Source organism: Camelus bactrianus, chromosome 7, assembly GCF_048773025.1.
Source record: "Camelus bactrianus isolate YW-2024 breed Bactrian camel chromosome 7, ASM4877302v1, whole genome shotgun sequence".
Taxonomy (NCBI): domain Eukaryota; kingdom Metazoa; phylum Chordata; class Mammalia; order Artiodactyla; family Camelidae; genus Camelus; species Camelus bactrianus.
The window spans coordinates 12,635,050-12,647,923 of record NC_133545.1 but is presented as its reverse complement, the minus strand read 5'-3'; the positions used below and the strand labels follow the sequence as shown (position 1 = coordinate 12,647,923).

Below are 12,874 nucleotides of genomic sequence, written 5' to 3'. Positions count from 1 at the left end.
TATGATCAGACATTCCACTTCTAGGTATTTACCCAAGAGAAGTGAAAACATATATCCACATGAAAACTTGTACATGAATATTTATTAGAGAGGCTTTGTTTGTAAAAGCCAAAAACGGGAAACAACACAAATGTTCATCAACATATAAATGGATAAACAAATTGTAGTTAATCAATGCAACGGAACACTACCCAGCAATTAAAAGGAACAAATTATGGCATGACCAAGTCAGAAAGGACAATAAGGAGACCACATGCTGTAGAAAATTCTAGAAAAAGGAACTAGTCTACATCAACAAAAGGTAGATCAGGGATTGTCTTGGGTCAGGAAACTGGAGGGGGTGAGAATCAACTGTATAGGTGCATAAGGGAGATTTTTGGAATGAGAGAACTGTTCTGTATCTCGATTACAATGATAGTTACACAGACATACGTATTTACCAAAACTCAAAGGGTACACTTAAAATAGGTGCATTTTATTGTGTATAAATTATATCTAATAATGCTGATTTTACAAACATACACATAAATATGTATATAGAGCACATATTTTTTGACCTAGTATTCAATTTCCAGGAATCTATCTAGGGAAATGCAAATGTGTACTCAAATGCTCAATGGAAATATCACTCTAAGCAAATACTACACAGTTGTTTTTAAAATCCGTTAGTAGGTACTAATGTGGAAAAAATCTCTGCAACACACCATAAAGTAAAAGAAGCAGGTCAAAGAATGAGTATAACATGTTCCCATCTGTTGAAAAATATGTAAAACAAATACAACCACACATCACGTTGTTTACCTTTGGAAAGGCTGAAGGAGGACTTCAGACTTTACTCTGTATTATTTGACTCTTTTTTGACTCTTTCACAAAGTGAAAGTATTCATGATCTGCTTGGAGAGTTTTTAAAAACTGAAAACGAAACAAGAAGTTTTGGTGGTTGATTTTAAGAGTTGTCACCAACTCTGACTTTCTTCAGTCAAAGCCCAATAAGGGCTTTCTTCAGTCAAAGACAGCAGTAAGAAGAAAACAAAGGTTTAGTGAAAATACAGTCACACATTTACATGCAAGATTTGCTTCTTCTGATAAAAGAGGGAGTGTGGAGGGAAACCCCCAACTTAAACACTCATTCTCCAAGAGCAAATTCAGGTGTCTTCTCCTTGGGGAGGGCGTTCCTAGGTTCTAAGACATCTAACACTACAACCACTCTCTAGGAGGGACACTTATCTTTGCTCACACTATACTGACATCTGTGTGTCCCTGTAGGTCTGTGACCTCATGCTAAGCTGACCAAGGAGTAACACTTGACCCTCATGTGCTGCATGAACCAAACAGTTCATGTTCCCCAAAACTCATCTACAGTCTGATTTTTAGAAACTCAAGCAATTCCTACCACCCTCAGTTCCCCAACAAAATCACCCAGTTCACCAGTTCACAAGAAGCCCCAACCTCTCTGGACGGAAGAGAGGACCTCGAGGGGTGGCCTCAGAGCAGAGCTCTGGAAACCAGAAGCAGTTATCCCACCTGCAAGTGGATGAAGGGTTTCCCCCGAATTACCTTGAAAGCTACAGCTTTTCCAGATATGGTACAAGCAGATCTGATCACTCTCCTCTTGATTAGTAGCGTTTGGGGACACAGAACCTGTGTCTCTTCTTTCTACAAAGAAGCACCACAAAGATGTATCAGGTTCCATCAAAGCTTCTGATATGGGGCTGTAGTAGTTGAAGGCACAAAGGAGAGAAAAGAATTCATTCATCCCTCTGCTCGAGGCAAAAGTGAGCAAGGCAACCTCGCAAGATCTTATAACGTTCTGGATGAAAGCACCCTCAGACATACAGGTGGGCCCTCTGCTTTTTAGGGAGGAACCAGGGAGCCCAAGGCCACATAGCTGCCTGCCAAAACCAGGACATCATGGTTGGGGTCCTGAGGGGGAGTGTTTTCTCAGCTCTGGCTGTGCAGCCCATTCACTAGGAGACCTGTTTAAAAACAGAAGTCCCCGGCTCTACCTCAGACTGACTTAATCAGGACTCTCCAGCAGTGGAACCCAGGACCCTTTTTTTAATACTAACGCACACACTGAGGCAGTTTAAGATTCCTTCTGTATCTATGGCTGTGATGACCCCAGAGAGCAAGTGAAAGCTGCATTTTTAAACTAGATTTGATTCCAACAGCAAACACTTGTCAATGAACTGTTAGAACTGGGTACTAATACCAAGAAAAAAATAACAATAAGTGGAAAGCCTACTACACAAAATGAAACCTAACTTTGGTAAACAATAAGAATTTTAATATAATAAGGGCATCAAAGTGCTTTCAGTTTATCTTTACTAGAAGTACTCCAATGCGCTCTTACCTAATAGTTACATTTAGGCCAGCCTCAACCTTCACTGTAAAAGCATATAAAACTCATTAGCAAACCTCCCTATTTGGTCACCTGTCATTTTGTTATTAACCTTCCCTTTCCATTTTATAGGCCCCTTAGACATCTACATGCTAGGCCTCAAAACCCACACCCGAGGGGCCTTACAGGTCCCCTCCCTTTCTCCGCAGGAGCAGGGATCCTCCCCCTACCTTTCTAACAAGGCCATAATCCAACTAACACTCTTAGAAGATCTACTGAAAGCAAAACCTGTTGACTTCTAGGCTTCCTACTGTTGAAAGAAATTAACCGAAAACTAACATAAAGAAAAAACATATGGCAAGGACAATTTTCAAATATAAAAATCAGGTAAGATTAGAATGATAAGTTTGGGGGAAGGTATAGCTCAAATGGTAGAGTGCATGCTTAGCATGCAGGAGGTCCTGGGTTCGATCCCCAGTAGCTCCTCTAAAAATAACTAACTAAATAAATAAACCTAATTACCTCCCTCCCCACCAAAAAATAAAATAAATAAATTAGAATGATAAGTTTGTTTGCTGGTCATCTGATGTTTTAGAAAGTGGGCTCTTAAAAATTCTGGATTATCACTACAGCTAACAAGTCGGGGGAGCCATGTCTCAGTCACCTGAGGGCCTGGGCAGTGGCCAGCAAGTGGCAAGGACTCCAATTTGTTGAATGAAAACATGTATCAAGGGGGTGGGTACAGCTCAGTGGTAGAGCACATGCTTAGCATGCATGAGGTCTGGCTTCAATCCCCAGTACCTCCGTTAAAGTAAACAAACAAACAAACAAACAAACAAACCTAATTCCCCCCCTCTGCAAAAAAAAAAAAAAAAGCATTACAAAAAAAATTTTGTTAAGCTTTTAAAAAAAAATGGATCATCAGAATGGCCGGCCAACAGCAGATACTGTGAAATCCAAAGGACATCAAGGTGTTGTATCCTCCCTGAGGGACCACGGTATTCATTTCCCACACATCAGGGACTCAAGAAATGCTTATTAAATAAACAATCTCTGCTCAAATTTCTCCCATTTGCCTGTCCCTAAGCCTGATATCACTCAAGGGAAAAAAAAAAGTATCCTGGCAGGTTCATTCATTCAACAAACGTCTGAGTGCCTACAGCCCAAGTGTCATCTAGACAGAAGCAGTGAACAAATAAAATTACAGTGATGAAAAAAATTCCATTTATTCATGTCAAGAAGCCAGCTGAAATTAAAATATGCTTCATTCACTCACTAAAAAAAAACCAAAAAAAAAACCAGAATGCCGTGCAAAGGATGGCCCTAGAGTTGTACAGCACAGCACTCTTAACTTTGGGGTTCCTCACCAGAAAACAAAGATGGCAGAAGCAGCATCTTCCGTCTCTGTGCAGATCAGGCCCAGAGGGAATTCACCCACTGTCAACATCAATGTCTTGGCATTTGTTCAAAACGTCTTGCTTGTTCACAACTGTGATTTCAACTCAACTCATGCTCACAAACCCCACTAGCTAGGAAGGGATCACAGACTGCATTTTCAAAGCAGCACAGACTTGCTGCCCGAAGTCATACACATTCCATTCAGTGGCCAGCTGGCATCCAGGAGCCCCAGCTCAGAGCCTTACCGGCAGTCCCCTGTGGTCTAGAGGGAGGAGGTGGTACTCTGATGGAGGCAGAGCCCTTATTCTTGATGTCATGAGCATTTCTGTAAATGGAAGGCAGCCGGCTCACCAGCTCTGACCTCATGCCCAGTTTCTCCAGTTTTTCCAGATTCTCAGAATGAGAGAAATCATGGCATCTCTTACAGCCAGTGCCAAACTTGCAATCACCCTGTGAAAAATACTGGCAGACGTGGAGTTTGATACATTGCTTTCTAAAGGAACAAGAGCCGTAGGGTCCATCTCCTTTGTTGTAATGAAGGCAGATCTGTTAACACAGAAGGAAAAAAGACAGTAGCTTACAGACCTCACACAACACCACCCCCTTACTGACGAGGCTACTGGTTAGAAGAGGTTCCTCTGGAGACCTAGCCAAGGCTGTGATTCCGTCCTTCACATGGACCACACAGCTATGAGACCATCTCTCACAGCAGTAGATGGACAGACGCTAGCACATGCCCTTGGCTAAATGGGATGTGGGTGGGCAGCAGACTTCTCAGGACAAGCCCCTCCACCAGGAAAATCCAAAGAACTTCCAACTGATCAGAGAAGCTCCCTTCACGTAAGACATTTTAACGTGACTCACCGAGTAGCAACCAAACAACCCTCAACTTTGCCCACACCCTTCCCCCACTGACTCGCCGACTGTCCCTTTCCCAGTCTCTCCCAACTCTTTTTTCTCCAATTCAGGGCCAAAGAGGTTCTGAGGGTTTAAAGCATCTTCAAAAAGGCCAAATACAGCAATTTCTCAAGCACAGACTGAGACTCAGAGAGCTTAAGGGGCTTGCCCTAGGTCACACACCTATCTACCTCATCTGGCATATACATTGTCTGCTGAACTGGGCTGCTGGTAAACCTGGGACTTGAATCAACTATTCCTGGTCTTCTACCTTCCACATTCCTACAGATGGGAACCAAGCCAGAGACCACCAAGGGCCTACCCACTCAATTCACAGGCATTACATTGAACGAGAGGTAAAAATGCACCAGAAGGCTAAAGAATCCAGACCTAGGACACCTCCAACTGTGACTCTAGCTCAGAACTCTCGTAGGCTGGGCAGAAGCTTCAGTCAGGTCTCTTTCAACCCAGTCCCTTTCCTTCCCCCTCTCCTGCCACAGACGTCAGAAACCATCAACACCTGGAGGCTCACCCAGCTTTTCTCCTCCCCTCAGTAACTCTCTCATACTCCTAACCCATCTTGGTGTCTGCTCCTCAGAGGACTCCAACTCCTACATGACCACTGCAGCAAGCTTCAAAACAAGTGGTTAATGTCTGAAATGCAGTATGAGAAGTCACATCAACCCAAATTAGAAAACGTCCCCACAGACCTCCTGGGTCCGGCGATACCTGCATTTTTCCAAGTCCTGCTAGACGGGGAGGGGCGGCTAGAATCTCTCCATCCCCTCAGCTCTGGGTAACAATTTGCTGCAGCCACTGGCCAAACAGGGTCCCCCACACTCACAGTAGCCCTGCAAAGAAGGTACCAGTCCAACTGACATAGAAGGAAAGGAGGCTTCAAGAAGGGGCAAGGCTGACCCAAGGTTGCAGATCTAAAAATCAGCAGAGCCAGGAACTCAGTCCAGGTCTCCTTCCAGGCAGATCCCACAGGTCAAAATGGGGTCCTTGGCCTGTCTTCTGCCATATTTTCCTGTCTTTCAACCTTTTGGCCTCTCCCCGATCACTTACACACAGACCCACCCTCCTCCTGGCACTCACCTCGGGCAAGAGCAAGGGGTCGTTCTGAAATAAGAGCACAGAGAGCTCTCTGAAGCTGAGGTGGTCCACACCATGAGTTTTCAGCACGCTCATGTTGTGACTGGACATCAAGTTGTGACCATTCCTACAGTCCTTCCTGCAAAGAAGCAGAACTGGTGTCACAGCTGAAATGTCTCCCCCAAATCCTCATGTTGAAGTCCTACCCTCCAGTTCCTCAGAAGTGACTGTATTTGGAGTCTTTCAAAAGATGATTAAGTTAAAACAAGATCACTGGGGAAACTAATCCAAGCTGACTGGTGTCCTTAGAAGAAACAAGGATCAGGACACAGAGGGAAGACCATGTGAGGACACAGGGCGAAGACGGCCATCTGCAAGCCAAGGAGAGAGGCCTCAGGAGAAACCAACCCTGCTGACACCCTGCCCTCAGACTTCTAGCCTCCAGGATTGTGAGAAAGTAGGCTTCTGTTGTTTAAGCCACCTAGTCCATGGTACCCTGTTAGGGCAGCCCAAGCAAACTAACACAGCTGGTAACATCAGTCTTTAAGATAATTTTTCAGGAATAGTCCTTGACATTGTTTTGAAGCACCAGAGAAAACCAGCATGTCTATGTGATGAAAAAATATACTGCTGGGGTTAGCAGGTATAGCACAGTGGTAGAGTGAGTGCTTATCATGCACAAGGTCCTGGGTTCAATCCCCAGTACCTCCATTAAAAAAAAAAAAAAGTCATTTGAAGGGAAAAATGTAGCGCTTATTTACAAAGGAAAAAGCTTATTTACAAAGGAAGAGATGGTGCCTTGCGAGGTCTAGGAGGCACCTCTCAGCAGGTATTTGATGAGGACAGGGCCATTCCCCACAGTCACAGCACGCCAGTCACTGGGCACTTACTGCCATTTAACATTGGCTGAATGAATGAATGTGGACAGCATATGGTAACAGGCATGTACACACACACACACACACACACACGCACCACTGAGGCCCAGCCCATTCTTCTGCTTCCCTCCCCGATTCTTTTGATCACCAAGTCCCTCTCGAACACTCATTGTGAGTCGAGCACTGGCACTATGCCCCAGTAATCCAAAGATAAGCCTTCAAACGATCACCTAGGTCAAAAGGACCCACAAAAGTCAGGTAAATAGCAGACACTGCCATGCTTACGATAACCATCTCAAAAGAAAACTGAACCACTGATCTGTTTCCCCAAACCTGCACATCCCATAGGCTCCCCTGTCTCAGTAAAGGGCAACTTCCCTCTTCCACTGCACAGGCCAAAGACCTTGGAGTCATCCAACCTCTCTCCTCCTCTCTAGTGGAGATGTAGACATAGATGATTCTAAAACGTTGTGGGAAGTGCAAGATCAGCTGTGCTCAGGATACATCAGCACAGAGAGGGGCACCTGAGCCTGACAGAAGTGGGGAAGCTATCAAGGGAGGGTGCCTGGAAGATATAAAGCCTGAGCTAAATACTTAGGGTTGAGGAACCAGGCAAGAAGAGCAGGGCAGAACATTCTAGGCAGAGGGGCTTGGTAATTATAATGATGATGATGGTGGCAACTAAAACTCGTTGGGTACTTACTGCACACTAGGTATTGCCTAGATGTCTTGTAAGTTAATTCATACTGTCCTCAACAAGCCTATGGGGTAATATTGTCCCATTTTGCAGATAAGAGACCTGAGGCTCAGATAAGAAATAACTAGCCCAAGATAATTTAGCTAGCGAGGAGAGCCAAGGCTGAAACAAGGCAGGCTTGCCTAAGGGTCATACTCTTGACCACCTTGCTCACTGCCCCCTAAGCACAGGATGGGATCAGGGACCTGGGACCCTTTCCAGCTGTCGCCAATGAATAAAAGCAGCAATGATGATCTGTTTCTGAGACAGCTGACTGTGTGGTTGAGGAAGACAAGTAGCTTCACAGGGAAAGCATGACCACACCCACTCTTCCTTATGCAGCCCAGAAACATGGAAGGAAGGTTCAAGAAGCTATCCTGTGTAAATCACAAGGAAGGGGGAAAAAACAAGACAACTCTAATCATCCAGGCCAACAAATACAAGATGTCCAGTTTAAGACCAGTAAAAGCTGACCCCAAATTTTGAGAATTAGCCTAATAGGACTGCCATCTTTATTTTACCAAAAATGGACATTAACAAGATCTGCCAGTTGTCCCCATCGTTAGATCTCTCCACCCGCCATTTGTTGTGTCCACCTTCCTCTCCAGGTGCTGCTCCTCCTTCCTCTCTCAGGTGACACTTCTCCACCAGTCCCTGAAGGCCCAGCTGCCCCGGGGTTCCACCCTTAGCCTCCACCTCGGATCAGAGTCACTCCTGGTGCTGCAGCCATGGCACAGATATCCCAACAACTCCCAGGAACCAGCATCTGGGGCCCCAGCTGTCCTCCCAAGCGTCAGACCTGGAGAGCTACCCTCTGGGCATGCTTCAAAACAAAAACCTCTGCTGCTCTCTGTCAACAGTAAGAAAGAAGCCATCTCTGAGTCAACAATAACAAAGAAAAATGAGTCATCACCTCTCTCATATCCTGTCACTGAACTTTCACCTACTCCCCATCTCTCTCACACTTCTCACACATACAGCCCTTCCTCTTAAGGTCTTGTCTGGGCCTTGGAATATTCTAATCTAAGTATTTCTGGGCAGCTGCTTCCCAGGGACCACATTTCCCAGCCCTCCTTGCATCTAGGCAGTCATGAGACATCTTGTGGTGCAGGAGATGTGGACAGAAAGATATCTACCACCCCCAGTTCTAGCCCATTAAAAACCTCCCACCAGCCCTCTACTGTCTGTCTTCTCCACCTGCTTGCTCCTTGGAACCTGATGCCCAGACGGCCTTAAGAGCCATGGGTTGAGGAAGGCAGAGTTTAGGTCTGCCAGTCGGGGTTCCTAAATGACTGCATGGATCAAGGCCCCTACCCTATGCTGACTATTAAGCCTCACTCCAAGACCTGATGTGAGTAAGAAATAATGTCTACTGTGTTAAGGCAGGAAAAACAGAAAAGGAAGAAACTCATTCTTCCAGATAATTGGACTAGCTTCCCAACAGGTCCCCATCACATCTTCCTCTAAATCAGTACCCACACCACTAAGGTATCTTCCTAAAATACACACCTGGTAGCTGGTCTCTCCTGCCATTTGACTGACACCCCATCACCTTCAGGGTGAGATCTAAATTCTTTACCATCAACCTCATTAATCTATTCCACAAATCTCACTGAGCACCTGCTAGGTGCAGAGCACATTACTGAGGACCAGAAGAGGCCAGCCAGGGCCAAGACAGAGGTGCCTCTGCCGCCATAGTTTGTATTTTACTAGGGGGAGTTGGGGGCCATGATGAGAAAATTAAACAGAGGCCACCAGATAAGCAAAGGCTGGGGGTGTTGCAGGAACCGAAGGGCATCCGGGAGGGGCCCAGGATGGAGCGCCGGCAGGGACCAGTTCCCCAGAGACACTGTGGGCCACAGTAGGGAGCTTTCACTTTATTCCAAATCCAACTGAAGCCAAAGACAGCTTGTAAACAGCGGAACAAGAACTGACAGAAGTTTTAAAAGATTCCTTGTCTGCCGGGCAGAGAAAGCGCTCCTCTGTGGGGCGCTCAAAGCAAGCTCTGGAGACCGCGGCGTTGTCGGGCTCTGAGAGGAAGCCAGACGCAGCCCCTTTTCTTCTAAAGATCCCTCCCCGCTCCCCTGGCCAGGGCTCCCCCACCCCCACCCTAGCACTACCACTCCCAGGGTGTCCCACCCGGTACTGGGCTCTAAGTCACTCTGAGACCGCAGGAGTCCCGCGCACAGTGCCAGGTATTCAGTAGGTGCTCAATAAATGTTCGCTGAGGGGAATTAAGAAGGAGAAGCCAGGTAACAGCCAACTCACTCTCTCCCCGATTTTGAGACGGGCCAAGAACGGTCTGGGAGTGAAGGCGCCCTCTCCCTCGCCCGCCCCGCCCCACCCCCGCCGCTCCCCACCCCCGCCCCACCCCACCCCCGCCGTCGGGCTCCAGGCGCGGCGCCTTACCCGTCCCTCAGGAACTTGCACTTGCCGTAGAAGACGAACTTGCACAGATGCAGCTGCGCGCAGAGCCCCACGCAACCCGGCTTCGGGCCCTGATGGGCGCTGCAAAGGCGCAGCGGCGAGACGGCCAGCACCACGCGCTCGACGGCCGCCGCGCCGGCCTCGGCCGCCCGCCGCGCCACCACAAAGCGCCCGCGCTCCCTCAGCAGCCGATCCAGCACCTCGGCGACGACTTCCCTCCGCAAGCGGCGCCGCAGCTCCTCCAGCTCCATGGAGCCCCCGGCCGCGCACAGCACCTGGGTCACCTCGCGGAGGAGGGCGGCGGGCGCCATGGCTGTCGGGCCGGGGACTGGAGGGGTGCGGGCGGCTCCCGCCGGGTAGAGACGCCAGCTGGAAACGAAACTGAAAGCTCCCCCGGGCCCAGGGAAAACAGAACCCAGGAGGCCTTGCCACGCCCCCGGGCCCGCAGCTGAGCCCGGCTCGGCGCCTTCCGGCCTCACGGCCCTCGGCTGTACGCGCCACGCCGTCCCGTCGGAAGTTCGGAGGGCCTTCTTCGGCCTCTCAGGGATTCGTTGCCGGGTTCCTCAAAGCGATGAAAGAATAAGAGCCACCGCTTCCTTCAGGTCGCGCTTTGCGATTCTCGAAGCGCGTTCGCCCGGACCACGCGCGAGGGGGGGTGGGGGAGGGGCGCCGCCCCCACCACCGAGTCCCGGGCGTTTGGAAATAGCGCGGCCGGCGGACCGGCACCTTTTGCGCCCGGCGCTGGGGCGGAGCAGCCTGGGACGCCCACCTGCGAACGGCGGGGAAACGGCCCAGAAGCCGGACTCCGCTTCCTGGATGCTCACGGAAATTGGGGGCGAGGAGCGTGGGTCCCATCCCAGGTGAAAACAGTCATTCCGAATTGCAAAACGGACTTCACTGTTACTTTATTTCCAGTGCCTGCAGTGAATCCCTTATTTTACACGTGAAAGGGAAAATCCGTTTTCTCCGCAGCCCGGCTAAATAAAGATTGACTATTAAAGACCACTGGGGGCAGAGGGACGCTCACAACCGTTACTGAGAGAAATGTGAAGTGTTAGAGCTTGGGGCAGTAATCTGGGAATGGCTATTAAAAATTTTAATGTGGGTGACCCTTGACCCAGCCATCTTCTGGGAATCTTCTAGAAGTAAAAGGAACAGTAAATAATAAGTTATGTACAAAAGTGTGTGTGACTGAAAAACTGCTGTGCACCAGAAATTGACACAACATTGTAAACTGACTATATAACTCAAAGAAAGCAAGCAAGCAAGCAGGCAAGAAAGCTAGTAGAATATGTATAGGAGATTTTCTTCTAAAGGTCAAGATTTAATTCAGTTAGGGAGTTTTTGTTGCTGTTGTTTTGTTTTTGTTTTTGTTTTTACTTATTTTGTGTAGTAATAAAAGATGGAAAAGTTAAACCTGGGGTAAAAAAAGTGTGTGTGTGGAGGATGTAGGGTACCGGGAGCTACGGGGTTGACGGTTACCCAAACGATTATACAGCTCTAACAAGCATGCATTAAATCTCTGTCTATTGACCTAGAAGGACATCCATGATGTGCTGTTAAGTGAAAAAAGAAAGCTGTATACAAATGTCTAAATCAATAGCAAGAAGAGAATCCCATTTGTGAAGGTGGCAGGATATTTATGAATGGGCAGAGAAAGTTAAGGACACACGTTGCCATCCACACTAACACTGGTTGGAGGGAGTACAAAGTCCCAAGTACTGGGAAAGCCTTAAGGGAGGGATGAGGGGAGGAAAGGTTGTGGGGAAAAATACGGTATATTAACTTAAAGTGAACATGAAATTCTACTAATATGAATACAAAACTGCAAAAAATCTATTAAATATTAAATGTAGATAAAGAGTAGATAATAACATGGATAAATGAAAATGAATTAATTAAGAATTGAAATGGGGCAATTTTTTCTCTTGGGTTTTAATTGTTTCTAAAAAATGTTTAATTGTGTAAAAATTTAATTTTTAACAATATTTTAATTTTTAATTTAAGTGTTTTAATTTTAATTGTGGCTTTAGCATTGTTTTGCAGTAAAATAGCATTCTTTTAGAAGAAAGGAAGGGTGATGTTGTTATCCCAAAACTGGGTTCCCCAGTTAAGAACACCAGAGATCTTTCTCAAAGCAGCGTCTCCCGGAAGAGCAAAATTGGGGAAGTTTTAAGCTAAGGGTATATGCATATTCATGAAGGGCTGGAGCAGGAGAGTCAGCATAGAATTGGGGCAAAGATTGACAGAGTCCAAGCTTTAGCTGATTGAAGTCATGAGGGTCAGGAAAGGTCAACATCCCTTAAGTTCTTGTTGATCTGGTGGTTGAGCATCTGACCGGGGTTTGAATTCTTCAAAACAGCTCAAGAAGGCTAGTCTTTACCATTGAAACAGAACTGAGAGTCATTACAACTGATCTGTTATGTTTGCTATTGTTACTTCTCTTGCCCAATCACAGTTTGTTCTCTTGTTCCCTTAAGATCATTACTGTGAAACCTGTTTAAGGGCATGCATTGTGGCCAGGCCTAGATCACAAAATATCTTGGGCCTAAAATGGCTTCTCTTATGTCAAGAAAGCCATGCCTGGTTTTCTTGCTCTGGGGACCCCCTACCTTACCTGCTTACAATATGACAATGGAAGCAGAGATGGTAATGATGCTGACGAATCCAGGAATGCTAAGGATTGCCATCAATCACCAGAAGCTAGGATGGGCCCAGGAAGCACAGCCCTGCTGACATCTTGATTTCAGATGTCTAGCCTCCAGAACTGTGAGAGAATAGATTTCTGTCGTGTTAAACTCAGTTTGTGGTAATTTGTTATTACAGCCCAGGAAACTACTTCAAGCTTCTGTTTTTCTGGTGAGATGTGAAAAAGGATTATCAGCTGTGAGGGGGGCTAGAGTCGGGGCTAGGGAGGGAGACGACAGGACCCAGGGTTCATATCTTGTTTCAGAGAATGAAAGAGCGAGTTTACCACAAAAACACGGGGGTGCCAGACAATATTAAGTCCCATGTAAGTATGAGGATCATAAATCTAAACTTAAACCAGTCAACCTGACTATGTGATTGCTTTTTTTTTCCAGCAGAGATCAGTTGCTTCTG

At 46.8% G+C, this 12,874-nt stretch overlaps 1 protein-coding gene across 3 annotated transcripts in view; it reads right to left on the bottom strand.

The window, feature by feature from the left end:
* PARP12 (poly(ADP-ribose) polymerase family member 12) overlaps positions 1-10,221 on the bottom strand; it is a 39,321-nt gene extending 29,100 nt beyond the window's left edge. For all 3 annotated transcript variants that reach the window (XM_074366926.1, XM_074366927.1, XM_074366928.1), the window contains exons 1-4: positions 9,755-10,221; positions 5,735-5,870; positions 3,985-4,285; positions 1,558-1,656 (exon numbers count right to left, since the gene is read on the bottom strand). In XM_074366926.1, the coding sequence (XP_074223027.1) occupies positions 1,558-1,656; positions 3,985-4,285; positions 5,735-5,870; positions 9,755-10,083 (865 nt within the window). In that variant the 5' untranslated portion in view covers positions 10,084-10,221. The remainder of the gene's footprint in view (positions 1-1,557; positions 1,657-3,984; positions 4,286-5,734; positions 5,871-9,754) is intronic.
* Positions 10,222-12,874: the final 2,653 nt, after the last annotated feature.